Here is a 25,910-nt window from a genome sequence, read left to right on the forward strand (position 1 = left end):
TGCCTTGTGCTTCCGCCCTTCTTCTCCCCTGGAAACGCTAGTCACCTTTGAAAGCCCACGTGCAGACTGTGACCGCTCCTCCCTGCGAGGGTGTCAGCGGCCCTTTTTCTTTCTTCAAGCGCAGTTAGCACCCACTTTCTTGTTTTATTTTTTGTGTGGAGCCCCCTTTTCTTTTTTGTGAGCTGCATTTTTTCATAGGTAGTTACATACAAATACAGTTTATAAGAGTATACTTTTTAAAAAAGGAGTCTTCCCTTTTAAGTGTCTGTCCTTTTATTGAAATTAAAGATTTGCCACCTTCAGGTTCAGGTTACAAGTGGGTTCTGGCCCAGCCTTGTCTTCCAGGCTTTCTTGAGGGTCGCCCCACTCCACCTCCTGTCACGGACCTGCTCCGGTCAGAGTTAGGCCCAGAGAGGGAATTTCTGTTGTCACTTTCTCAGTCTTCTGAGAAAGCAGACGTTAGCAAAGTATAGTAGGAATTTCACAGACGGTAGCCTACTTCAAAAGCCAGAATCCCTAAAGGAAAATCATTGATAGATTTAGCCACATTAAAATTAAAAATACAAAAACGCAAAACTGAAGGAGAAAAGATCAAAGTGACATCCTTCGTATGTATAAACAGTCCTTTCAGTCAATATGGAAAAGATGGGACTTACCCCTGGAAAAGTGAGCATCGGCTCCAAATAGGTGACTCATGGGAGGGGGAGCACAGTGGGCGGCAGGCATCTGGGGACGCTCAGTCTCCTTGGTCATCAGAGAAGGGCCCGTGGAAACAAGGAGACGCGCTCGCCACTTCTCAGATTGGCAGATGCAAAAGCAAATACTTGGGGATGGGAGAGAGAGCGTGTGTGTGTGAGTGTGGACAGGCTCTGGCGTCACTAGACAGTGCATGTATCTGTAGGCCTTTCGATGGTCCTTCAGCCACAGGCCTCACATTTACCTTGTGTGTACCCTTGGGCTTCCAGCTGCACTTTTAGGAGTTTAACTGAGGGAAGTAATGTGCCAGGTTTATGTACAAAGACAACCTCTTCGTGAAAACTAGGAAGTGTCCAGCAATGGTTCTGGGCACAGCTGACTCGCAGTGCCTTCTGAATAAAGGGAGTGACAAGCCTGGCCCAGCCACTCCTGATCTGTGGTGACTGCCGGGGAGCGCCTACCAGCCTGACCAGTGCCTGGTGCCCCGCGGGGCCTTGTCTGCTACACAGGGTGCTCGCCTCTCTCAGCGAGACTTACCTGCTCCCACCAAGGACCTGCACCTTGCTCTTGGCTCAGGGCCAGAAGTGCCATGTCTGTGAGATTGGAGGAGCCAGGTGATGGCAGTTCAGATTTTTTCTCCTAGAATCCAAGTCTCCAATGTTGTCCCATGGGTGTCCTCCGTCCCCTTGCCTGAACCCTCTCCGATGGCTGCATGGCTGTCACCTGAGCTCTCTTGGGACTGCCATCTGCTAAGGCTGGACCAGAACCTCCCCAGTGACTATATGCTCCCTTCCATGGTGTCACCCTGCCCAGATCCGTGGCCCCCAGAAATGGCCACACCTGGCTTCCAGGGGCAGAGGCTCTGGCTGTGCTGTTGGCAGTGAAGCCCAGAGGGGCTGACTGGTCAGCTGGTCAACCTGGTCGCCTGCCTTCCAGCAGCTGATGTTGGTTGAGCCCAGACACAGTGGGGAGCAGTTTGCATTCTCTGCTTTATGGGGTTTGCCAACTGGTGGGGAGATGGGCACTAAGCAGCCTACTTTACAGTCGAAATAAGTTAGATCAGAAATAATTCTTTCCCATCTTAGTAAAGAGGTCTCTCAATGGCCCATATAAACCGCTAGGATTTGGCAGTTTATTCCCAGAAAATTATCCAAAACTGGCAGAGGTTTTGTTCCCGCAGGTGAGTGGTACCCCTGCAGGGTGGGAAGGTGTCCGTGCAGGCAGATGGGGGTAGGGCGCACGATGTGCGTTTTCTTCTTTCTTGTTGTCTAATTAATGCTCCAAGTCAGCTGTAGTGAATCTTAAAGTTGGCTTTATTTATTCTAACTAATCTTCATGGACAGTTGAGATTATGGCATTGATTTGAATTCTGCGTATCTTTGTTTTCTCCCTGTCTTCATTGATTTATGTGAATTTAACATGCTCTGATTCAAAAATCTTCTTCAGCGTGACAGTTGTGACCAGGAAAGCCTCACGCTGATGCACTAGCTTAGGAGCTGCCTGGTTCGGGGGAAAGCAGCGGTCTGGTCTGACTGGGCAACACCAGGCTCCTGTCCTCACCAGGAGGACACCTGGTGGAAATCGTAATTTTTCAAAGTATGGAATCATCATTTCTGTGTGGGCATATAATGCTCATGTACTGTTGATAGCAGACGTGAGAATGACTCTTGGGTCCAGTTCACGTCACAGTGCCTCTGAAGCTCATAGGCACCTTCCCGGAGTGTGGTCCTCCCACCCCCAGGTGAGCACCGTCCAGAATTTCGTGTTACTCTCCCGTTATCTTTAAGCTTTCCCTTTTGAGCGTTTTTTTAACCAGCCATTAAAATTGTGCTAGATGCCCGTGTGGGCAGCTGTGTTCTCAGGGGGCGTGCCCTGGAGCCTGGGGCTGCCCGGTTCCTCCTCTGCAAGGTAATGGCCACCCTCTCGGTCTTGAGGCACCGAGTAAATCTAGGTTGTGCTGACACAAGCAGGAAGCGCTAGGTGTCCCTTGTTCCTGTTTGTTGTCGCCGTCTTTTTCCGAATGTTAAGTGGACAAACGCGCTTTGTGTTCTGTTCTAAGCCCGCTCCCCCGCTGAGTGTATAGTCCATACACACAACACAAGAGCTTAGGCTTGGGGACCCGTGCAGGTGTGGGGCAGGGGAGGCCTTCGGCAGCAAGACGGGAAACTGAAGCCACAGAAGGAAGGTGGGCTCATGACAAGGACGTCTCCCGTCCCAGGGAGATGGAGACCAGAGCAGCTCGGCGGCTGCGCACACACCTGCGGCCGCTCCCTGCTGACCGCTGTGCCTTTCTGTGTCTGTTTCAGTTTACTGAGAGAACATTCGATCGACGGCACCGGCTGGGCTCCCACGAGGACACTGAAGGTAGAGTGCGCGCCTTTGCCCACAGTCCCCTGGCGGACCTCACTCTGTCCCGTCCACACAGTGGCCGGGCACACCCTGCTCCCTCCCCACCGCCCGCCTTGCCCCCACTTCTCTGTGGTGAGGGTGGGGGGTCAGGTCCTCTCCTCTCCCATCTCCCCTTTACCATTTGTGCTTCTCTTTCTCTTCTGGTCTTTTTGTTCCTCCCATCCCCCATCTTTTATAGTTGTCTCACCTTTAAGGCCGTGGAGCATTGCCAGGACTGGGTAGAGACGGAGGAAAGAAAGGGAAGATGTCCTGTGTCCCTCTGAGTCACACTGGACAGAGAGAGGAAGGCTGGCAGGACACGGCCAGGGGTGCTGGCGGGGAGAGCCCTGTCTGGGAACAGGGGGGTGGAAAGAGGAGCCACAGGGACTAAATAAGTGGCCCCAGTTGCTTCTCCAACGTGACTCGGGTTGCAGGGGCGCATGTCGTGAGCGCCTGTGTGAGGCCTCCGGCTGTGCTTCACCTCAAGGCTTCTCTGTAGGATGCTGGCAGTTTCTTCCTGTGGCCTGACCGTTTAGCAGAAGTAGTCAGAACTTGCGGCTTGTATTCCCTGAGTCTGAGCCGCTCCTGACTGGCTGTCGTTTTGACTGAGCAGTGGGCCGGCTCCACACAGGCACAGCCTCTGCCCTGCCTGTGCGGGACGCTACTCCCCGGAAGAGCACTGCCCTGGGCCCAGGTTCCGGGGCAGCCTTGTTCCCATCGTGCACTTGGCATCAGCACAAAGGCATGGTCTTCTGGACCAGGCCCATCTTCGCTGGGGACTGTCCTTCTCCTCGGACGCTGGCAGTCCCACCTTTCAACCTGAAGAGGCCTCGGGCGTCAAATCAGCCTGTTTGCGAGGCCCTGAGAGCTGCCTGGGTGTCACATGTGCCGTCTCCCAGCCAGTCGGTCAGTCAGTCAGCCTCTGGTAACGTTTTCCCTCACATGCCCATTTTGGCTCAGTCAGGCGTGGATTTCAAAAGGTGTCCGAATTTAAACCACTTGTAAGTCTGAGTCTGCCAGATGCACGAAGAGCGAGCAGTGGCTGGTAACGGAGCTGCTGCGTTGGACACTGTCCCCGGGTCGCGGGGGTGAGCCTGAGCAGGGCTGGACGTGGAGCCGGGCTCTCCTTCTCTATGGTTTTTTGCAGATTAACTCTCCGGGCCCTGCCTTTTAAGATAACTTCTGCAGAAAACTAACTTCCTCCATTGTATGCTGACTTACTGGTTCACCTCTCAGAGGCCGTCCTCGCCCCCGCGCCCCGGCTTTTGAGAGGACGGAGGCCCGTTGTAGCACCGCTGCTCTTGGAGGACACGGAGGCCCAGAGGGACTTGCTCGGGTCCGAGGGGGCCAGCGGGTGACTGGGCCAGGCCTGTTCTGTATGTGACCACAGTTTGTGGGAGACAGCTGCAGACTGTGCTGTGTTGACCACTCCTGTGGCCAGAGAGGACGGTGAGGTGTTCGGGTGAAGAGCACAGGGGAGGGGTCTGGGTTCACTGCAGATGTCATGCAGTCATGACCGCAGCTCCTCACGAGGTCTGGTCTCTGCTGCCCTGGGCACCTGGCCTGCCCTTCTCTCACCATGCCCTGGACGTGTCCTGCCCTCTTGGGACTTTGCTTCTGTACCTACAGTCCCTCTACCTGGAAGGTGCCCCCTCCTGCCATCCCTTCTGGCAGGTCCCCTCTGTGAAGCCTCTCCCCCACAAGGGGGTCCTTTCTGGGAACACTTCTGTGGGCACCCTGCTGACGCGCCGGTCTGCCTAACCACCTCCACCGGACCCAGGGCTGTGTGCACCCCCAGTCCCACCCCAGGCTAGGCTCACACCAGGGCAGGGAGGGGTGCAAGGATAGGTGGATGGATGACAGAGTGCAGAGAGCAACAATTAGAACTGCAGGAGTAGAGAGTATTGGACGGCAGGGAGACAGGCCTAGAAGAGACAAGACTCAGGCTGAGGAGGAGGAAGGCCAGGAAGATTTTGTGACTCAGACAGAGCACAGGTCAGTCTAGGGAGAACAGAGTGGTCTGCAGTTTTATTTTAATGAAAACTTCTGATCTTTGTTACAGAATGTTACAAAATGTTAGTCTTGGTTTTTGAAGTAACTAAAGCAGAATTAAGACTCAGTGGGACAGCGGATGATGAGCTGATCTGTGATCCCCAAGAGGCAGTTGATGCAAAAACAACAGATTTTGTTTTAAAGATGACTTTTTAGAAGTCTGAACTGTATTTGGTAACGAAGCGTAGGCGGTGACGGGGGGTGAGGTTCTCCAGCGCAGATGCTGCCATGGGCTCGGTCTCAGCGCGGGACTGGGGGCAGTCTCTGTTGTCTCTGGTTTAGTGTCTGCTGCCTGTGACTGCTCATCTCCAAACGTCCCCGAGTTTGTGGTTATACTGAAGAGGCATTGTTTCACTCTTCTGTCTTGGGGAAAACAAGGCATGCTGAAGATAAAATTTTTTACGGTACAATACGTATTTCTTGGTCAGATTTAAAAGTCTTAAAATGCACAGGAGCCTGAAACTTGTTTTCTTCTTTCTTTGTCATTGCAGGATGTTGTTTGGGGATTAAACTCTTTGTTTACTGTAAGTACATGGACCAAAATCCCAAGTTTTTTCTAGATTCTGACTGCTGGCTTTAAGCATCACATTGAGAATAACACAAGGGAATTAAAAACAACACCGTGTCCATATTGAGCCCCCCTTTTCTTTGGTACTTTCGTGAGTCGGAAGAACAGTGAGACAGGAACTGAGGGGGGGTTGGAGTGACACATGGGGAGGCCGTGGGGCTGGGGAAGGAAAGAAGGGAGCAGAGCGTCCCTGCTTCTGCCCTGCTGGAGTGGCTGCCTTACTTCCTGGGGCCACTGCCTGCCCTACCAGTAGCCGGTCCGCAGCCTCTTCACTCTCAGGTGCCCTGGTTTGGGTGAAGGAGTTTGTGGTCACCGACCTTCAGGCTTTTCACAAACCCAGAACTTCAGAGTTGTTCTCTTCATCAGTGACCAGCGGCCGTCCCCAGAGAACAGCACCTTGCAGGCAGGGCCTGGAGGGCGGGAGGAGGCATCGGGAGAAGGAAGAGGTGGAGAGCTGGTACTTGGACTTTTTTTTTAATATAATTACTTGTTCCTTTGAGTTTGTGCTTTTTGATCATAAAGGAGCTTTAAAAAAATAAGCTTCAGGAATCTCTCTCTGGAAGAAAAAGAAAAAGGCTTTTCTACTTTTGGTAAAACCTCAGGTCCCTCCATGAAAATGAGCCCTTCCTGGACAGCCCACAATGGCGCCGGCCATCGGAGGGCCGCTTCCTGGCCGCCGGCAGACGCGCCCCTCAGCTCAGCCCAGCCCCGCGGGCAGGGCTGCTTCGCCAGCCTGTCATCTGAGGCTGCAGTGTTCTTAACCTTCAGGAAATAAAAAACAGCCTCAGAATAGACTGTCAAGTGCCTGCCTCCCTTTGCCTTCCCGTCTGACGTCACACTTCCCGATTCCAGGGCCTGCCGTAATCTCCAGGAGAAGGCGGGACCCAAGGGGTGCTGAGCCATCTGGGCAGTTTTCTGCTGGTCTCAGTCATTTGTTGTGAGTCAGGCATTTTCACTGAAGTGAATGAGGTTTTACTTCTGGAGATGCAGAGGCTGGAGCGCAGTTTAAAACGTGCCTCACAGCTGTGCTGCTCTTTTGCTTTAAAGGACAGCTGGTGCCGTCCCCTCCCTCCACTCCGCACCTTCCAGATCCTAAAGAGCCCATCAGAATTGCTCATTAAGTCTGTAATGGTCATTCGAACCAATATATTCATTTTAGGTCAAGTACATGGAAAAGAAGAGGAAGAATTTTGTGTGTCTGGTGTAGTCTTCATATGCATCGGGATTCTCACAGAACATGTGCTTTATGTTTTTTCGTATTTCTAGGACTTGGAGTCTAACTTCCCAGCTGAACAGTCGTAGAGATTTAGTTTTTCCTTGCTGTGTTTGACATGTCGGTCACACCCATGTTTATTTCCAAATCAGGAACACAGTCCCCAGATTCAACATTTCTCCTGAGGGAGAGTATAGTCGCCTTTACAGTGACCCAGTGATGGCCGTGGAAGCAGTGACTCATAAGAACCAGTCTGTCTTCCCTGGCCTGTAAGAAGAAGATCAGGCAGGGTAAAGACAGGACAGGCCTCCAGTCTGAAATCCACGGTTACTCTTGAGGGGAGAGAGGAGTAGCCATTCCAGGGCTTGTCTAAGGTGGACAGGGTCGGTGCTTCCTCCTTCGGCGGGGGGACGCTGCCCTTGTGGCACTGTCCTACATTCAGTTGGGTTCCAGATGCCATTCCTACTGGGCTGAGTGCGATGCTCATGGAGATGAATTAAAGGGAAAATCCAGGTAAGGTTAGAACAGTTCCGATTTAGGAAGGCAGAGGTGTTAACCACAAAATAAAGGAGAAAATGAATTTTTCAGGAAAAGCGAATAGGATTTTATTTAAAAATGCTCATGATAATAGTGGTTTGTCATTCCCTGATTATCAGAAATAGCGTTTGAAGTTAACATGATTGCTATTTCCTCACCAAACTTTGGGTCGTCATATGTAAATACAGCCCTCCCTTCTTCCTGTCACGTTTTGAATAAAGTACCCACATGCTAAGGACTCTGACATCAGAAGAACTTGAATTCTCAGGAATTCTCTCAATTCTTTATGCCATTTTGCCGATTAGATTTCTGTTGCCTGGTTCTTAAGATGAAGACTTGTAACAGCGGAAAAACAGATTCATTGTTTACTTTGAGTTTCTCTCTTTTTAAGGATCTTTTGAATTTTGATGATCCACTGAACATCGAAGCTGCAGAACATCATTTGCGGGACAAGGTAAGTGAGTAACGGGAACATCCTAGGTCTCTGTGTTTGGTGAAAGGATAATAACTGTTTCTTGATAAGACACATATGAAATGGAGAATGGTGGGCTCCAGGCCTGGAAGTTAAAGCCGCTTGTGAGCGATGTGTTACGGAAATGTGAGTGGTCTCGGGAAAGCGCCTGACCCAAGGTGTTTTTATTAGATGGGGTTTCCTCCTAGAGTTCAGTGTGAGTGATTTAAAACAAGCAACTCTTTTTTTTTTTTAATTTTTGTTGAGTTACAGTCAGTTCACAACGTTGGGTCAATTTCTGGTGTCCAGCACAATTTTTCAGTCATACATGAATATACGTACATTCATTTTCACGTTCTTTTCCACCGTGAGCTACAAGGTCTTGAATATATTTCCCTGTGCTGCACAGTGTAAACTTGTTTATCTCTTCTATATATATCTGTCAGTGTCTGCAGATCTCGAACTCCCAGTCTGTCCCTTCCCACCCCTGAAACAGGCAACTCTTGCCTTATGACAGCGTAGGGACCGGAAGGGACATGAAGGGAGTCGCACCCACCAGCGCCGCCCGCCCCCTGCCCAGCAGGTCGTGTCCCCCGCCCCAGGAGCTCCGGCCCACGTGAGCCGCTCGGGTTCAGGCCCACAGTGCTGGGATCATGTTTATTACTCTCAGCCTTCAGTTCCTTTTTCTGTTGTTGTTCTAACTTTTCCCTCCAAGTCAGTGCGTAAACTGTCACTCACTCGTTTTAGGGGCTGTTGAACACTGTTCTGTGAAGTGGTTCTTCCAGCCTTTTTCCCCCATCTTTTATTGGCGGGCACTCAGGTTTTTCCTGTGGGACTTTTTTCCCGACTACAAATGATAAGGCAATAAACATCCTCTGTGCCCCAACCTTACGGAGCGCGTGAATGAGGCACCGGTCTGCCCCAGGAGTCCGGGAGCCGGCCGCGTGCGCCGGGGACGGGGCTGCTGGAGGTTGTGCAGGAGCTAGTCAGGCCGCCATGGACGGCATTGCGGTGCTGACTCCGTGCAGTCACAGGACCCCACATTTCCTTCTCTGAACCAGAGTCCCCGCGAATCCTTGCCTCCCCTGGGAGGCACCCACCTAACGCTGTCGGACGGGCTGGCGCTGCTCTGAACATAGAAGTTCTGAAAGCCATCACGTTGGTTCTGAGTATGGTGCTTAGTGTTGAGAGCGGTTGTCTTTGTTTGTGTAAGGCCTGTGTGCTAGCACGTGCAGGGCACTGTGACTGTGCCATGTAGGACGGTCCCATGGTCCTGAGCCAAGGAGCAGAGGCACTGCCTGAGCAGGGCCCTGAAGAGTGGGCAGGAGGCCCGGACTGGGACACGAGAGCCCGACCACCCAGCCTGTGTCCTGCGGCGGCACGGCGGGCAGCATTGAGGCTTGCAGCCGCACTGAGGGCGTCAGGTGCTTCTGGACAGGCGGAGGAGGCGGTCTGGGAGGCCTGCGTCCTGCTGAGGGTCCCCGGAGACAGCAAAGGTCTTAGGTCCTCACTGCTCACCTGCCTTCAGGGGTCAGCTGTCTGCACCCTTGGGCGGCCCTGGCTGGGCTGTGTTGTCTGGCAAAGCCTTGGTTTGTCCACTGCGCTGACAGGCCCGTGCAGGTGTGCTCCTCGGCCCCCGGCCTTCGCAGGAGGCTCCATTCATGTTGGAAGTCCACCTGTCATTGTCGCGGACAAGGACTTCCGCACTCTGTACTGTGACAGCTGGCAGCCCTGCAGACTAAACCTTGTCAGGGAAGAAACGCCCTACAGAGCCAGGTGGAGAAAGATGTTACATATTGTTTATCCTTTTATTTTTCTTGGAAGGTTGTTTCCTGATCTTTGTATGAAGTAGGAAAAGACTTGGAGGTCACAGACAGATCTCATTTTGTTGTGCTTCGCAGATAACAGTTTATTTTGTGTCAAGTTCTCAGAGAAAGCCTTTCTGGTGAGAGGGGAATTGAGATCTGCTGTGAACCAAGTAGACAGGAAGGAAGTATGTTCCAGACTGTCAACAGCAGTGCAAAGGCCCTGAGGCAGGAGTGTGCTCAGGGTGTCCAGCGGAGAGTGTGGAGGCCAGTGTGACTGCAGTAGGGTGGCAGGGGTCCGCAGTGACCTGACAGTGGCAGCCACCCTGAACAGCCCTCCTGGGTGCCTGGCACTGTCCCACCTAGTCCCCAGGGTGCCTTTGTCCTCCTGACAGCTCCACACGGAGGGACTCTTGCTGTCTCTCATTTGCTGCTGAGGAATCAGGGCCACCAAGAAGGTTAAAAAAAGGCTTGCCAGGAAGGGGCAGAGTCCAAGATTTGCCTCCAGAGTTCATGCCTTCTCACGGGTCCTCAGAGGGAAGGGGGAGGCTGCAGAGGCCTGTTCCAGAGGACTCCTCACCTCTGGATGAGAAGATGAGGCAAAGGGGGTTAAGACTATGCTGAGGCACCTTTGGTCCTGACGTCGGGGCTCTGGGGGTGGAGGTTGCCTGTGGGATCCTCACAACACCCTGCGAGCTTCGGCCGCGGCTCCCTGGGAGCTGATGGTGTTGTTGACTTCAGGGTACTGTGGAAGTGACCTGGTGAGAGTTTTCTAGAGGTACGCCAGGGCTTCAGCACAGCCCATGTTTGCTGCAGGCGGGGGCTGCAAGGGAGCCTCTGGACACTGTCCTGGGACCAGTGCAGGCCCCCTGGCATGCGGTCACAGCTCTCTACTTACTCACCTGAGACACCTTTCCCAGAGCTCTGGAACCAGGCACCCGCCCCCATCTTGAGAGTCACCGGGTGAAGTCATTGCTAAGAGGAGCGAGTGGCTCTGCTCCAGCCCTCCCAGCATGGCTCTGGGAGAGACCGGCGTGGGGCAGCAGCTCGCCGCCACAAGAGGGTGCCCGTCTGCGCCGCCGGGGCCGAGGCCGCGCGACCCCGTGGGCAGCTGTGTGCTGGGAGCCTGCCGTCAGGCCACGTGCTGTCCGCCACCAAATGCGGGCGGGCGTGCTGAGGTGGATGAGCGAGGGCCCCTCGCAGTCCTGCCAGGACAAGGAATTTTGCCTCTCCCCTTTGAGAGAAAAGGCCTGGGGACAGGCCCGTGGGGTGGGCTCAGGTCTGAGGTGAGTCACCACATCCACACAGCCTTTTTACAACTGGGGGGTCCCCCCAGGCTCCTGGGTGGCCTCTGCTCGACGCCCAAGGAGGGGCTCTATAGCAAGCCCGCCCCTCCTCGGGCAGGGAGGTCGCCCTCCGGGTGGGCTGTGGCAGGGTCCTGGGGAGACACAAGGGTCTTCCTGAGAGCGGCAGCCCGTGACTCATACGTGTCATGACCTTGACCCTGCTGGTGAATCTCACTCTCCCACCTGCAGGACCCAGAGTCTTGGGCTCCCTTCCGCCCAGGGCTGCTGTTTGCATCCCGCCCCAGCACCCCAGCTCAGTTGTCGTGCCCGGGGGTTGGGGGGGAGTGTCTCCCACCACCTCACCAGACCCTCCACACTCCAAGAGCCCCAGGGGTTCTTGGCTCTGGTGCATCCGACTTGTTGTTGAAGTGTCAGCCCCCACTAACCCCTCCTCCTCCCCCATCCCTCTTGCCCACAGGAGGACTTCCGGAGTAAAGTTGAAGACTACATTAAGCGCTACGCCAGATGATAGCAGGAGAAGACTGCAGGGCCTGGACTGTGTCTGAAGTTTGTCTCCAGCTGAATCCAGGCGGGAGCCTCCTCCCCAGTCCCCTGCTCCCCTCAGTCCCGCCGCGTCGTGCGAGTCCTGTGACCACGCCGTCCTGGGGAAGAACCTCTTCACGGCTGCCCATTGTAGAGAGAGTCCCACATAAATACAGCAAGGAAGTGTGCTCGCAGTTCTAGGGTTGTCTGCTTACCTTCACGTGTTTACTTTTCTGAAACCGTACTGTACAGGCTGTCGATGAGATTCTTGAGGAGTTGTAATGAACTCAGAACTGAGGCTAGAGCTTGCTTCTCCCCTGTCCCCAGAGTCCGTTCCCTGCACAGGTGATGCTAATGACCTGCTCAGTGTAGCTCGCAGGTTGGCGATCAGAACCCGCTGCAAACTGTGATTGGATGCAAATTCTCTTAGCTCCTTCCACGAGTGTTGGCCCTGCCTAGGTGTCGTGAAGCTTCCCAGAATTCACTGTAGATCTCTTACTGAAATGCGTATTTTATTTAATGTAAGTATATTTTGGAACAGATTTGTAATTTGTACGACTTAATGCTTTAATTATTTTTTTCTATCCTCATTTAGTTTGTATTTTCATTGTATAGAGCAGACAGAAAGATGTTGGGTCATGCAACTATTGAAGAGAAATACAAAGAAAATATGAAAAACACATTATTCATTCTGTCCAAATGCAATGAAAATTTGGCTTTTAAAAATCAGCTCTTGTTTTCAGGTCCAGATGGGGCAAAGAAGTTTCAGGATCCTTTGAACCTAGATCTGGATGATTTAAAAAAAAAAAAAAAGGGTGCAGGGAGCCCTTCCTCACATGCTGCCCAGAGGAAATAGGTTGGAGGCCACTCCAGCCAGGGGCCTGGTGTTTCTGCAGGGGTCAGGGGCTCATAAGCCAGATCCTCATGTTTTGGGGCATGGGAGCGAGACCTCAGGAATCAGCCCAAACATGTCTGATGCCAGAGACTGTACCTGTGGCCTTCTGAGCTTGCTCTGGCCCCAGGCCTGTCTAGGGTAAGTCCCAGAGAGCTAGGAATCAGCAGCAGCATCCGCCAGCCTCAATTCAGGCCCGTGACTTCAGGGTAAAGACATGGAAGAGAGGCAGGTGGATTTACTCCAGCCTTAGACGTCTGGACCAGTGAGATCAAGTGCAGAATAAATGTTTGTATGGCTTCATCTGCTGCCTGCTCAAGTTTAACTGGCAGCCTCCGTAGACCTCTGAATTCCCCCCAGTCTGCCATCTCCCTGGTCTTGTGTGTTTTTCTTAATTTATTACACAATCTCTGATTATGAGATCAGTTTGTCCTGGAGATCGGCAGGGGCGGAATATGGGGCCCCACTTCCCATTGGTAATCAGGGATTGTGCCCTTTCGGCTGGAGGGTGACCCCTGCTGCTGGGCCACACCTCTGGTGCACAGAGTAGGAAGGCAGGGCCTGGATCAGGGCTCGCTGGCATCTCAGTGTCTCAGGGCCTGTTGGGCACAGTAATACCCACCTCTCCAGGCCTGAGAACAGTGCTCCAGTTCACGTGCTTTTAGTTGGAGTGCTGCCCAGTGTCACAGGAGCTCGCCAGCTGGCCTTAGGGCCGTCCTCTGCTCGGGGGTCAGGAGAGCAACAGCTGGCCACCCACACGCCTGATTCGTGCCCCTGCGAGCCAGGGCACACTGCTGTCTGCCAACTCCAGCCAAGTCATCTCCCATCTCAGCTGTCCCAGCAGTCCCAGGCTGCACCCTGAGGTGCGAATGGAGGTGGAGGAAGGAAGGCAGTGCCCGGTGTTAAGTGGAGGCGTGTGATGGAGGTAAGACTGCCTCCCCCAGACCAGACTGAAAGGGATCATGTCCATTGTTAATACTGACCTCACACAATAGAAAGATACTTTTCTTCTCAGGGATCAAGTAATTCTTCAAAAATGACATTTCCCCTTTCCCTGGTACCTCCATTAAAATAAATAAATAAACCTAATTATTACCACCCCCCAAAATAAAATTTTTTAAAAATTTAAATTAAAGGAAAAAAAAAGACATTTCCCCACAGCTGGGTCGTCCCTTTCCGTCCCATGGCAGTCCCTCACAGGTGTCTGCCTCCCTGCCCCTCCCACGTTGCTAAGGCGCACACCTAGCCCGGCCCATCTCTGTGACCCCCGGTGCTGGGCTGGGTGCTTGGCCGGGGGGCCTCTGGCACCTTTTGGCTGCAGGACCCTGACTTCCAGGACTTTGGGTTTCTTGGGGTCTCTTTCCCACTTTTAGGCCAAACTGACATTCTGGCTGTGATTGTGTGCCCCGCAACCTAGTGATAGTTGATGATTTCTGATCTACCAGGGGGTGGGGATGCCCAGCCAACAAGGCCAGCCCTGGAGCAGAGAAGGGTGGAGCAGGCCTGGGGGACGTGATGGCTCTGACGTTCATTCGGGTCCCCATGACTCGACTGCTTCGAATTTGACGTGTCAGCTGCATGTTTTTCAAGCATACTTGGAAGGGACAGCTGAAGGGTAGCCCTCTCAAGGGAAAAGTCGCGTCTCCCCTCTTATAGTCCTTCAAACACAACACCTGCAAGCTACCTCTGCAGTCTTTCTGTGGAGCCAGGGTGAATGTTCCTCGGATGCTGAATGCTGATCTCTCAGCTGTGTGCCTCCTTGCCCTGCAGCCCTGGCCCCACTCCTCATGTGTGCTCTCCAGCCACTGTATTTGGGTTGTTGCAGGACGTGGTCCCCAGGGGCAGCATCTTGGGTTTTGGTTAACTTCGCAGGACGCCCTGCCTTGCTTGTCCTTACCTCCAAGTCCTGAGAGCCTTAGAGGCCTGCTGGCGTGGTTTGCACCAACCTGAGATTCGGTCAGCGTGTGCACCTGCTAGAGAAGATGCCGCAGTACAGAAATGAAAAAGTTCATGTAAAAACTGCATAGTATGCAGACTGTTCGCGGTACTATAGTGTTTTGAATATACAGTCTTTAAAAGGAGCACATACCTTAGTATTTGCAGTTTAAATGTTCCAGAGTGTCCATGCCTGTTTCCTTCTGCCCGTAGGTACATTCCTGGGGACTTGAATGCTTGTCTAGAAAGATTTCACAGGTGCAGAAGGCAGCCGTGTCCTTCCCTGTGACTTGGCCACAGCCAGGTAGGTCTCAGCAGAGTCCCAGGCCCACTCTCAGGACGTCTGGTGGCAGGGCTGGCATGTCTTTTTCTCAGGACAGCAGACGCAGATGGAACAGTCCTGCTGCTGGGCCCAGGACCTTAGCAACAAAAACCTCGGGGGGCAAGTCCCAGAAGCAGTGGTGGTCACCAAGACGTACTGCGTGCCTTCAGGGGACAAAGCCCTGTTCCTGGGTTGCTCTGTTACCCCCACCTTTCCTTCTTTAAAGACCTGCTGTGAGAAAAGACCGAATTCCTGTTTGCATCCGGCTTGTTGCTGATTTGATGATCAAATCAAACAGAACTTTCTTCATATAAAAAGTCCAACAAGATGTTAGCCACCAGTTGCAGCTTTAACAAGGCCTGTTCCTGGCTAGGACTGTCTGTTCCAGGATTGTTTCGCTTTCATCCACTTAAAAGTGTTTATTCTTGGAAAATCAGGTCTCCTACAAGTTCATCATTCTTCAAAAAATAGTGTGTCTAGTAAAATCCTAATATATAGTCTTAGTAAAATAGTGTTTTGCTTTTGCTCTGCCAGAGAGGAACTTGGAAAATGAGAAAACCTGTCGCACCCCTTTTCTCCCTCATATAATCTTGCCTCAAACAAACTAAAATCCAACAGATTGGAGGGGCCAACTCAAAGGAGTGCTTATCGCCCATTGAAGTTACCACCCATGCCCTGGGTTTCCATGGGGTGCCAAAGTTGATTTATTTAAAGAATTGTGGTTTGAAAGAAGTTCTTTTAAAAATCCAGTGATGGAGGCATTTGGGGGCCTTGCATTGTTAAGAATGTCTGTTTATTCATGTTAAACTGTATAGAGAACTAACATAACCTCTTAGAATCCATTTTAGGCTTCATTTTCATTGCCAAATTCACTGGGCTGGAATTCTTCCGGTAAATTCACTGTGGTTTTTTGTTTGTTTTTTGTTTTTTAAAATCTTGTGGCCGGCTGGAAGAAACAGTCCATGTCCCAAGGGTCCCCAGTGCTGGGGGAGAGACCCCGGCCAGGCCCCGTGCCCCACAGGCCGGGACAGGTGCTGGGCAGGGCAGCCGCAGGAGAGACTGCGAGCCTGTGCGGCCTGGCTCCTCACCTGCTCTCCCCACAGTTCACATCCAGGAATGTCCTTTCCCTGCTCAGACCCCTGTGTGAGGCCTGTCAGGTCTCCCTGGCCGGGCAGGACACACTTGTCTGTGTTGGGTTTTTGGCACCTCAGTGTCAGCCCGCTCCTTCCCCACAACTGCTGCTTCCCGTGCGCTGCCTGGTGCTTGCGGGAAGGATGATTTGGTCTCTTAAACCGCTCGTTGTCAGACAGCTCTCTTTGAAAATACGTTCCCACCTCGGCAGCCCTGTTCACCCGCATGCCTGCCTCCCCTCACCAGGAGGACGCTGGGAGCCAGAAGCTGGGCGCGGCGCTGTGGAGAAAGAGCCTCGTCCTCAGAGGTTTCAGCCTCGAGTCAGCGTCTGGGAAGAGAAGCCCTGTGTTCCTGGTGAGCACCAGGCTCTCGATGGAGAAGCAGATGCAGGTGGCATCCAGTGTGCTTGCCGCATGCCTGGCCAGACTGGTCAGCGTGCTGGGGGCAGAAGCCGCATCTGAGTGAGTGAAAACCTGACCACAGGTACAGACGACGGTTTCGAGACACTGGACACCTGGCAGTGCAGGACAGCAATCCCTGAATGAGACGCGCCTGGTTCCCGACCTCGGCATAGCGACAGAAGACAGCCGGCAGGCACTCTGACTTGAGATGAAGCCACGGTCCCAGGACGGAGGGCTGCGCAGAGCGCGAGCACTGAGGGCAGGGAAATGCACCACCCAAAAGAATCTGAGAAGATGATGCTTGGAGCTCACACGAGGCCAGGAGTAGTCCTCGTTCCCACGAGCCAGCATGGAAAACCCTGTGATTCACAGGGCGCTGGGAGGGTTCTCAGAAGAGGACTGGCTCAGTAACAGGAAACCACACGCAAGACTACCCTGGTCCCACCAGAAATCTGAAAGGCAAGCCTCAGAAGGGTCAGTTAAGGCAAAGTTACCGTCCCAGAACAGAGACAAGTAGGGCTTGTAAAAGCCCGGAAACTGCCGCAGGCAGCGACCAAGCCCCAGAGCCTCTGTCTCCGGGGTCCCGAGACCGCCGTCCCCTGAGCAGAGGCAGCAGGGCAACCTGGGCGGACAGGACCTGCAAAGGAACCCCGCCTCGACCAGCACCAGCCCCCAGAGCCTCGGCCACCACAGGCCTGACGCTCTCCACCATTTGGGGACACTGAGGTGGTCGGACAGCACTGACGGGGAGCCCCCCAACCCGAGCACCCGGCCAGACAAGTCCCTCCCAGCTCACCCCTGATTGCCCTTCCCCACTGAGAGGCAGCGGTCGGCCCTGCCTGGGGAAGCCCCAGCACCGGGCGGGCCACGCAGGCCGAAATGACACTGCAGAGGCTCTGGGCCCCCGGGCGCTCCTCTGCCTGCTGACGGGAAAGATGTAAATGAGACTCAGTCTCCTGCCATCATAGACAAGATGTCCAGGACACAGGTGAAACCGCTCATCATACTGAGAACCAGGGAAACAGCAACTTTCATGAGAAAAGACAATGAGCCGGTACCAGTAATGAGGTGAATCAGGTGTTGGAATGATCTTACGAGAATTTTAAAACATCTGTCATAAAAATGCTTCAAAACTTGATTATAAATGTTCTTGAAACAAATGAAAAAAGTCAACAAATAATTTATAGAAAATAACCAAGTGGAAATTATAGAACTAAAAGATTCAAAAACAGAAGATTTTAAAACTGGGATGGCCTCAGTAGTAGAATGGAAATGAAAAAGGACAGAATCAACAAACTTGAGGACAAATCAATAGAATTTACTCAACCTGAACAACAGAGAAAAACATTTAAAAAGAAGAGGGTGGACAAAGCTGCAGGGACTTACGCGGCAGTAACGGAATAACCAGCATTCATATCATCTTGATCCTGAAAGGAGAGATGGAGTGAAGCTGAAGGAGTATTTGAAGAAATAAGCCCCTGAAAACTCCCCAAATCTGGTGCAAGACAAAATCTTGACAGATTCAAGAAGGTGAATGAATTCCAAGCAGGATAAATACGAAGAAGTCCGTGCTGAGACACGTCCTAAATAAAACTTCTGAAGACTAAAAAGATCTTTAAAGCCATCAGACATGGTGCATTGCCCATGGAGGACACCAATCTGAATGACAGTGAGTTTCTCCTCAAAGCCATGGAGGCCAAAAGGAAGTGGCGTGACCTATTCATATGCTGGGGGAAAAATAACTCACAAACTCTGTCTCCAGCAAGACTTTGCTTCAGGAATGAAAATGAAGTCAAGATATTCTCAGATGAAGTAAAACTAAAAGCATGGTTTCCAACACACCTGCCCATGAAGACCGGCCAGGAGAGGTTCTCGGAGCAGAAAGGAGAAGATACAAAAGCATCTTCGTAAGTCATATTTGATGCTGAAGTAAAAAACCATGCCGTTTGGCCCTCAAGACGGTGATACTTCAGAGTGGAGAAGGGAAGGGAACTCGGTGCGGGGAGGCCTCCTGCTTCACTTGAAGAGGCGGATGGCGCTGTCAGGAGACTTCATCAGCTCGTGTCTGTGGTGATATGCAGAGCAGCCACTAGGAAGAGAGACACAACCACCAGTGTGAATACGAGTGAAATCAGCAAAACTGACAAAGAACCTTTGAAAAACTTCTTCCCCATAAATGCAACAAGAAAACTGGCCGGAATTCTCCGAGTCAGCTTCTTCAGAACTCTGGGAATTAACCAGAGGCTTGAGCACTCCAAGGAGCATTTGCCCCAACAGGTCTCTGCAAGCACAGCAGGTTCATGGCGTTCTCGCGGACGTGAGCCCCGTTCCCCACTCTCCAACTCCACAGTGGCCTTAAAAACCCAACACCCCACATTCGCAATGTAACTTGAATTACCAGAGGACACAGAACGTGACTGGAGCTCCTTCAGAGCCTTATGTCCAGAGCCTGTCATTACAATTGACCCTTAAATAATATGAGAGTTAAGAGCGCCAGCCCCTCCACCACACGTGTGGCTGACCGGCTATATATACATCAGGAGTTCCCGTGACCCTCTCCTTGGGTTCAGTAATTTGCTAGAACAGCTCATAGAACTCAGGAAAAGAGTTTCCTTACTAGATTACAGGTTTATTATGAAATGATACAACTTAGGAACAGTCAGACGGAAGAGATGCCTAAGGCAAGGTGAGGAGAAGGGGCGCGGAGCTTCCTTCCCCTCTCTGGGGTGCCGCCCTCCCAGCACCCCGACATGTTCACCAGCTTGGAAACTCTTCAGCTGGGGTTTTAATGGAGGCTTTGCTAATGTAGACATAATTAGATCATTGGCTACTGATCATTAAATTAGATCTACAGCCCCTGTCCCCTCCTTAGAGGTTGGGGGTGGGAGGAGGCTGAACATCCAGTCCTCTAATCATGTGGTTGGTTTCCCGACCACCAGCCCCCTTCCTTAGGGGCAAGCTCGAGCATGGTTGAGAAGGGCCTGTCACACATAACGGAAGATGTTCCTCTCATCTTTATTACTCTTGTCATGTAGTAAACTCCAAGGGTTTTAGGAACTCTGTGCCAGGAACAGGGACAGCGTGAACACGCATTTCTTACTATCATTACCAATATCAGGGAGCCACTAGGGAAGTGCAAGCCAAGACCACTTCACACCCACCAAGACAGCTAAAGTAAAAGCAGACATCACGTGTTGCTGAGGGTGTTGAGAAACTGGGAGTCTCTGCTAGTGAGGATGGCAAATGCTGCAGCTGCTTTTGAAAACATTTTGGAAGTTCTTCTGGTTAAATAGGAAGTTACGTGTTACCCAGCAGTTCCACCCCTAGTTACATTATCGAGAGAACTGAAAACATCTCCATGCGAAAGTCTGGACATGAATGTTCAAGGGCAGCATTATTCATAATCGTCCAAAACTGGAAACAATCCAAATGACCATCAAGGGATGAATGGAAAATGAAATGTGGGCTAGCCAGGCAAAGGGACGGTAGTCATCAGTAAGAGAGGATTGTTGAATCGTGCTCCAGCCTGGACTGAAACCTTGAAAACATCCCAACTGAAAGATGCTAGACACAGAAGGCCACACGCTGTATGACTCCATTTATGTGAAATACCCAAGAAAGGCAAATTATAGAGATGAGAAGTAGCTTAGTTGTTGCTGGGGGTGTGGGGTAGAGGAAATGGGGGTGAATGCTAAAGAGTACAGAGTTGCTTTTTGGGGGTGATGAAAATGTTCTGGAATTGGATGGTAATGGTTGTGCAACCTTGTAAGCACTAAATTATACACTTCAAAAGGTGAATTTTAGGGTATGTGAATTATATCTGTTTTTAAACATTGAGAAATCAAGATGGAATATTGAAAAGTGTTCAAATTACCCACAGGAAGGCAAGTAAAGAGAAACAGAATTGAGAACCAGATGCAACAAATAGAAAACAAATAAACTGGTAGATTTAAGAGCTAAGATTAATAATTATATGTAAATGGTCTAATACTCAAAAGACAAAGATCTGCAGAGTGGATAACTGTAGTTTGGGAGAGCTGCTACCCTGGTGGAAAACTGGGTAAAGGACTTTGCATCATTTTTTACAACTACATGTAAACCTAAAAGAATCTCGATAACGTTTTCCATTAAACTATATATCCAGCTCCCAAGAGGGAAAAATTCCCAATGCCTAGTATTTAAAACAAAACTACAAGGGATGCAAAGAAGCAAGAAAACAAGACCCTGGTAAGAGGGGGGGAAAATCACTCAACAGAAACACACCCAGAAATGGCAAACATGATAGAATCAGGAGACCACAGCATTAACACAGTTAAAGAAGACAGAGGAAAGATTGCTCATGTTAAGTAAAGATACGGAAATATAAAAAGGACATAAATTCAACTTCCAGAAGAAAATTACATACATGTGTGTAATGAAAAATACACTGGATGGGTTTAACTACAGATTACATGTTGCTGAAGAAAAGATTCATGAATTTGAAGACAGAGCAATAAAAACAATCCAAAATGAAAAACAGATAGGAGTGGGGGAGCTAGGAAATAAAAATCTCAGAACTTCAGTGAGCTGTGGGACAACTTCAAATGGCCTCATAAACTTTTAATTGGAGTCCCCAAAGGAGCAGGGGAGAGAGAAAATCATTCGAAGGTACAATTACAGAACTTTTTCCAAATTGATAAACACTACAGACTCACAGGTACAAGGTCAACAACTTTAAAGCACAAGAGCGTGAGGAGAACCACACCAAGTCACATTCTAAATGGCTTAAAACCAGCGACAGAGCAAAAACAGTAAAAGCAGGCAAGAAATGAAAACAATACATAAAGGAACAAAGGAAAGGGTGACAGATTTCTCGTTGGAAACAATGCAGGCAAGACAACAGTGGAGAAAAATCTTTATTGGAGGAAAACACTGAAGCTAGAATTCTGCACCTAGGGAAGGGATCAGAGATGAAGGCAAAATAAAGACTCTTCTCATACGTACAAAAGCTGAAAGAAGTCACGCCAGCAGACTAGAGCCACGAGAGGTTCTGAACAAAGTCCTCAGGCAGACGCAGCATGATTTGATACCAAATGGAAATGTGGAACCAGGGTTTCCCAGCCTGAGCACTACTGATATTTGGGGCCGGATCTGGCCCCAGACTGGGCAGTCCTGCGCGCTGTAGGGTGTTTGGTAGCGCAGGTAACCTCTCCTCTCTGCATCCCAGGAGCACCCGCCCTCCAGTTACGACAACTGAAATTGTCTCTAGACGTTGTCAAATATCGCCTGGAGGGAAGACACTCCCAGCTGAGAATCACTGTATTAGATGGAAGTTTCTTTTCTTACATATTTTTCATCTCTTTATGCTTTCGAGCAATAGTCTGAGAGAATTCCTATGCTCAGGCACTTAGCTCATTAATTCACTCTTTATGCCTATTCTACTCAGCCCATCTATTGATTAAAAATAGACTCTTTTTTACAGCAGTTTTAAGTTCACAGCAAAACTCAGCAGGTGGTAGCGTTCTCACAGGGCCCTGCCCCTACACCTATAACCTCTTCTACTGACATCACACAGATGTAACGTTTGTTACAATTGATGAACTCTACTGACACATCATTGTCACCCACAGTCCACAGTTCACACTGGTGTTCACTCTTGTCGTTGCACATTATATGAGTTCTCACAAACGTCTAATGACATGTACCCATTTATTATAGTATCGTTCAAAATTGTTTCACTGCCCTACAACCTCCCGGGACTCTATTTATCCTTCCCTTCCACCCAATCCCTGGCAACTCCATTGAGGTTTTAAACCTCAGTTATTATAGTTTCCAGCCAATATGTTTTTTCATTGTTGTCTGTTCTTGTTTTATGACTGCCTTTTTAAAGAATAAAATATCCTCTTACCTCCTTGGAGATCTTACCTCTATTGAAAACTTACTCCAATAGCTCTCTCACTTTCCCCCCTTAGTTCCGAGTTCTGTTTGTCGCAGGCACTATCTCACTTTCATGGAGATGGCATTCCTCAAATATTTAGTCTTTATTGGGCACTTCTTTCGTGACTAAGACATGCTGTTAGGGCGTCTGTTGCATCTGTCTGCCCAGCCCACTTGGAGTAGCCGTGGCTGCTGCTGCATGTCGCACCATACGCTGCTTTTAGTAAGAGTAGAGGAGAGGCCAAACTGCTGCCTCAGCACTGGTCCTCTGTATGTGGGTACCACCAGCCGTGTGGGACGTCATCTTGTCTCTGACTGTATCTGCCTGGAAATAAACCCGCTAACTGCTACATGTGGGTCCAAGGAGTGCTTGAGGTGAGTCACCTGGTCAGTTGTCCCTGGGCCCCTTCAGCTCCCATCCTTATAGCCTTCCATATAGATTTAGAAAATGAAACTCGCCCCTACTTTTCAACCCCCCCCCACACTGTCCCCACCTTTGCTCTTAACCTCAGGCCTTCTCACTGCCTCCAGGACTAGCACTTTTTTCTCTCTTATCTTCAGCTTCCTGGTTAGCTGCCTGCCTTCAGCCTGTGAACATGTTCAGTCTTACTAAAATATTTCCCCTTCATCTTGTACCCCTCTGACCTCCTTCCTTTCTCAGCCTTTTGAAGAGTTGACTACATTCCCCACTATTCCTTGTCCTGTTCCTTCCTCAGCTCTGCACTCCCTTCCCTCTCGCCCATGCTCTAGTGAAATTTCTCTCCTGAATTCATGAGTGTCTCCTGACTTGTGTACAGTAGACACTTCAGATTTCCTCTCAGTTGCACGATGTACTCTGACATTCTTTCGTTAGTCTCTTTCCTTTCCTCCCCTTTTGACTGGCCTTGAGTTCTTGCATATCTATTTGCTTCTTAAATTTAGGTGTCCTTTGTTCCTGGCTGCATTTGGCCAGAAATGAGCTTGGTTTGCAGGCAAGAATGAAAGGAATTAAAGAATCCAGAAATGTAGAAACTTGCAGAGCTGGGAAAGACAATTTCTTCTGGACACCAACATGCGATAAAATTGAGAAAGTACAAAAACTCACTTAAAATTCAGCTTGTTGGCAAAGCATACCTGAATTCAAATTCTGGCCCCATTACCCCTGGCGCGAACTTGGCAAGATGCTGACCGTCTCTGTACCTTACTTTCCTAATGCATGAAGTGGGGCTAAAGGTACCCACTTGATACGGTGTTACCAAGATTAAACTAGTGAATACACGAAAGGTGCTTGGAATGGTGCCTGGCACATCTCAGGGCTCAATTAAACTTAGAAACTTTTTTTGCCAAAAAGGCAAGAGATGGTGGATGGCTTCACTGGAATTCAAGAATCTGAATCTCTGCCCTCACCGCTTTCACAACTGACTCGTGTTTGGGTAGAGAGGATACGCGATCACAGGCGTTTCATCTGACTGTTGCAGACAGCTGGGCGCGGCCAACACTCAGCCCGGCCTCCCACCCCGCCGTGTTCCTCCCTGTCCCGTCCGTCGCCCCCTCCCTCGTGCCCCGCGTCCAGCGGTCCCCACCGCTGCCTATTCCACATCCTGAGTCTATCCCGGGCCCATCTTTCCGGAGATTTGCGCCCCGGGTTAGTGTCCCTCATCTCTTGCCTTGGCTTCTCTAACAGCCTCCACCTGGCCTCCCGGCCTCTCCTCCAGACCCCTCAGGCCCGCGCTCCGGAAACGAGCCCCAATTTCACCCAGAGTCACCTACGGAGAAGGTAGACTCAGGGAGGAGCCTCCGGCACCGGGCAACCCGCCGGCCTCGGAAGACCGAGGCTCCCGCTCCAGCGGGGCGGACGCACGAGGACCCCTCCCCCCTGGGCGCCGCCCGCCCACTGACCGTCCTGGGCCAGCGCAGGGCTCCCCGGCCCGCGCTCCGCCGCCGTGGCCACGCCCCCTGTGACACGCACTAAGCCCCGCCTCCCCGTCTCCTGACCTCGCGCCGCCCGGGGGCCCCGCCTCCCCGCCGAGTAGCGCTGCCGCGCGAGGATTGGCGGGGAGTGCGCAGCTCAGCCAATCAGGACGCGCCCCGACGGCCCCGCCTCCTCCCGGCGGCGCTCCCAAGCGTGACAGTCTTGGTCCGTTGCGGCAGCGCGGGGGAAAGGCGGGCTGGGAGCGGGCCGCCACGGGGTCGGGATGGAGGCGGCTGGAGCGCGGAGCAGGGACGTGTTGGGGCGAGTGGCGAGTCTGCCTGGTGGCTGCGCAGAAAAAGTCCCTCCGGAGAGGTGCGTTCCTTGGGGGGAAGGCGGGGGAAGCGGTCGGCCCCCTGCTCCAGGAAAAGCCTTCCGGGCGCCGCGGGGCGAGGTCGGACGGAGTCAGCCGGCCGATCGTCACTCCCCGACGGAGGGGGCAGCCAGCAGGTGGTCATTCTCCGGGGGAGGGCTCTTCCCGGAGAGGAGGCAACAGCTGGCGGGTCACTCGTGGGTATGAGGGGTCCGCGCGGGGATGCAGCCCTGTCGGGTAGTCCGTGCGAGAAGCCTAAATCAGGGATGCGCGCTGGGAGGCCTGGGAAAGGTTCCGGGGAGGTGACACTTGGGCCGAAAGCTGTAAGACCTCCAGGAGTCAGCCGCACAAGTTCTGGGGACGAGCGCACCGGGAAGAGGGAATGGCAGCAAAGGCCCCTAGCGCAGAAACGAGCCTGCGGGGTCTGGGGCAGCGAGGACTGGAGAGGAGGGGCGTGGTGGAGCCACTGTGCGCGAGCAGAGCCGCAGAGCCCTGGAAGGACTTCGGGATTTATTCTAAGAGTGATGGGGGTCTTGGAGATTTGAACAGGGGAGTGATGTAATTTCATTACATTACAAATTATTTTATATTTTAAAGGAATCTTTCTGGCTGCTTTTGTAGAGTAGGGGCGTGGGTGATGCAGGAGCGGGGAATCTAGTCTGGAATGTTGTGTAATGATCCAGGAGGGAGAGGTAGTGTGGCCGAGTGGTGGCAGGAGAAGTGGATGTACCGTGACAAGCCCTGCAGGACTGGCTGGTGCTCCACAGTAGGGGAGAAGAGGGATTCTGAAGAATGCTCCCAGGCTACTGGCCTGAGCAACTGGAGATGAAGATGGGGAGGCACTTCCAGTCCATACTGCTGCTGCAGCCTGCTGGAACCTTCCCCTGGGGGTGGGGGAAATGCACTGTCTTGTTTGAGAGCCTTTGCCCTCAATCCAGGAATGTGTTAAATACTTCTGTGGGGAGTGTGGGAGATAAGTAATCCTCTCTACCTGCATAGGAAGAATGGGTGTGTGTCTTTGAAATTTGGGTCCAGGCCTAAAGCTGACATTTCTTTCATTAGACATTCTACTTTGGTTGGGACTGAGAAAGGGGAGCTGGGAAAATGTACTGGGTGGGAAGAAATTCATGATGCCTTTTAATATTTTGGTTAGCTTTCCCATTCAGTATTGATAGCATTTTAAGGAAATAGCAGTAATGGGGGCAGAATCATCTGTAAAGTGTTCATCTAACATTCAGGCTGTGAATTAGCTCAGCCAAGCATCAGATTGAAGAGATGGGATCACTAAGCACTGTAGTTTGAAGAACTTTGGGATATTTACAGGAAGTGAGGGCAGAGTTAGGGGCACATGCAGATTTAAGGACCAGGGGATTCCTGGCCAAGGATAGCTGGTCAGACTTCCCAAGCCTCAAATCCTCGTACTTGGGTATCTCAAAGACAAGATGCTGCATTAAAACACTCCATGGGTTTAAAAAAAAAAAAAGAAAAGAACAAAACCCTGTGTTTTAACAGC

General features: G+C 51.5%; 2 protein-coding genes and 1 long non-coding RNA gene across 6 annotated transcripts in view; 2 read left to right on the forward strand and 1 right to left on the reverse strand.

The window, feature by feature from the left end:
* Positions 1-12,221, forward strand: part of UBE2F (ubiquitin conjugating enzyme E2 F (putative)) — a 50,197-nt gene extending 37,976 nt beyond the window's left edge. For all 3 annotated transcript variants that reach the window (XM_072961941.1, XM_072961942.1, XM_072961943.1), the window contains 4 exons: positions 3,003-3,060; positions 5,628-5,660; positions 7,846-7,908; positions 11,475-12,221. In XM_072961941.1, coding sequence (XP_072818042.1) covers positions 3,003-3,060; positions 5,628-5,660; positions 7,846-7,908; positions 11,475-11,525 — 205 coding nt within the window. In that variant the 3' untranslated portion in view covers positions 11,526-12,221. The remainder of the gene's footprint in view (positions 1-3,002; positions 3,061-5,627; positions 5,661-7,845; positions 7,909-11,474) is intronic.
* Positions 12,222-12,345: 124 nt separating this feature from the next.
* On the reverse strand, positions 12,346-23,946 carry LOC116280519 (uncharacterized). Of its 2 annotated transcripts, XR_012072973.1 has the most exons (5): positions 23,886-23,946; positions 22,125-23,175; positions 18,063-18,309; positions 17,607-17,647; positions 12,346-16,672 (listed from the first exon to the last, which is right to left on the reverse strand). It is a non-coding gene; the product is annotated as an uncharacterized lncRNA (long non-coding RNA). The 2 variants fall into 2 exon arrangements; XR_012072972.1 differs by lacking the exon at positions 12,346-16,672 and having other exon boundaries at positions 17,518-17,647.
* Positions 23,947-24,239: 293 nt separating this feature from the next.
* Positions 24,240-25,910, forward strand: part of SCLY (selenocysteine lyase) — a 30,686-nt gene continuing 29,015 nt past the window's right edge. Inside the window, exon 1 of the mRNA XM_006220174.4 lies at positions 24,240-24,399. Coding sequence (XP_006220236.3) covers positions 24,311-24,399 — 89 coding nt within the window. The 5' untranslated portion in view covers positions 24,240-24,310. The remainder of the gene's footprint in view (positions 24,400-25,910) is intronic.

This window comes from Vicugna pacos, chromosome 5 (assembly GCF_048564905.1).
Source record: "Vicugna pacos chromosome 5, VicPac4, whole genome shotgun sequence".
Classification (NCBI taxonomy): domain Eukaryota; kingdom Metazoa; phylum Chordata; class Mammalia; order Artiodactyla; family Camelidae; genus Vicugna; species Vicugna pacos.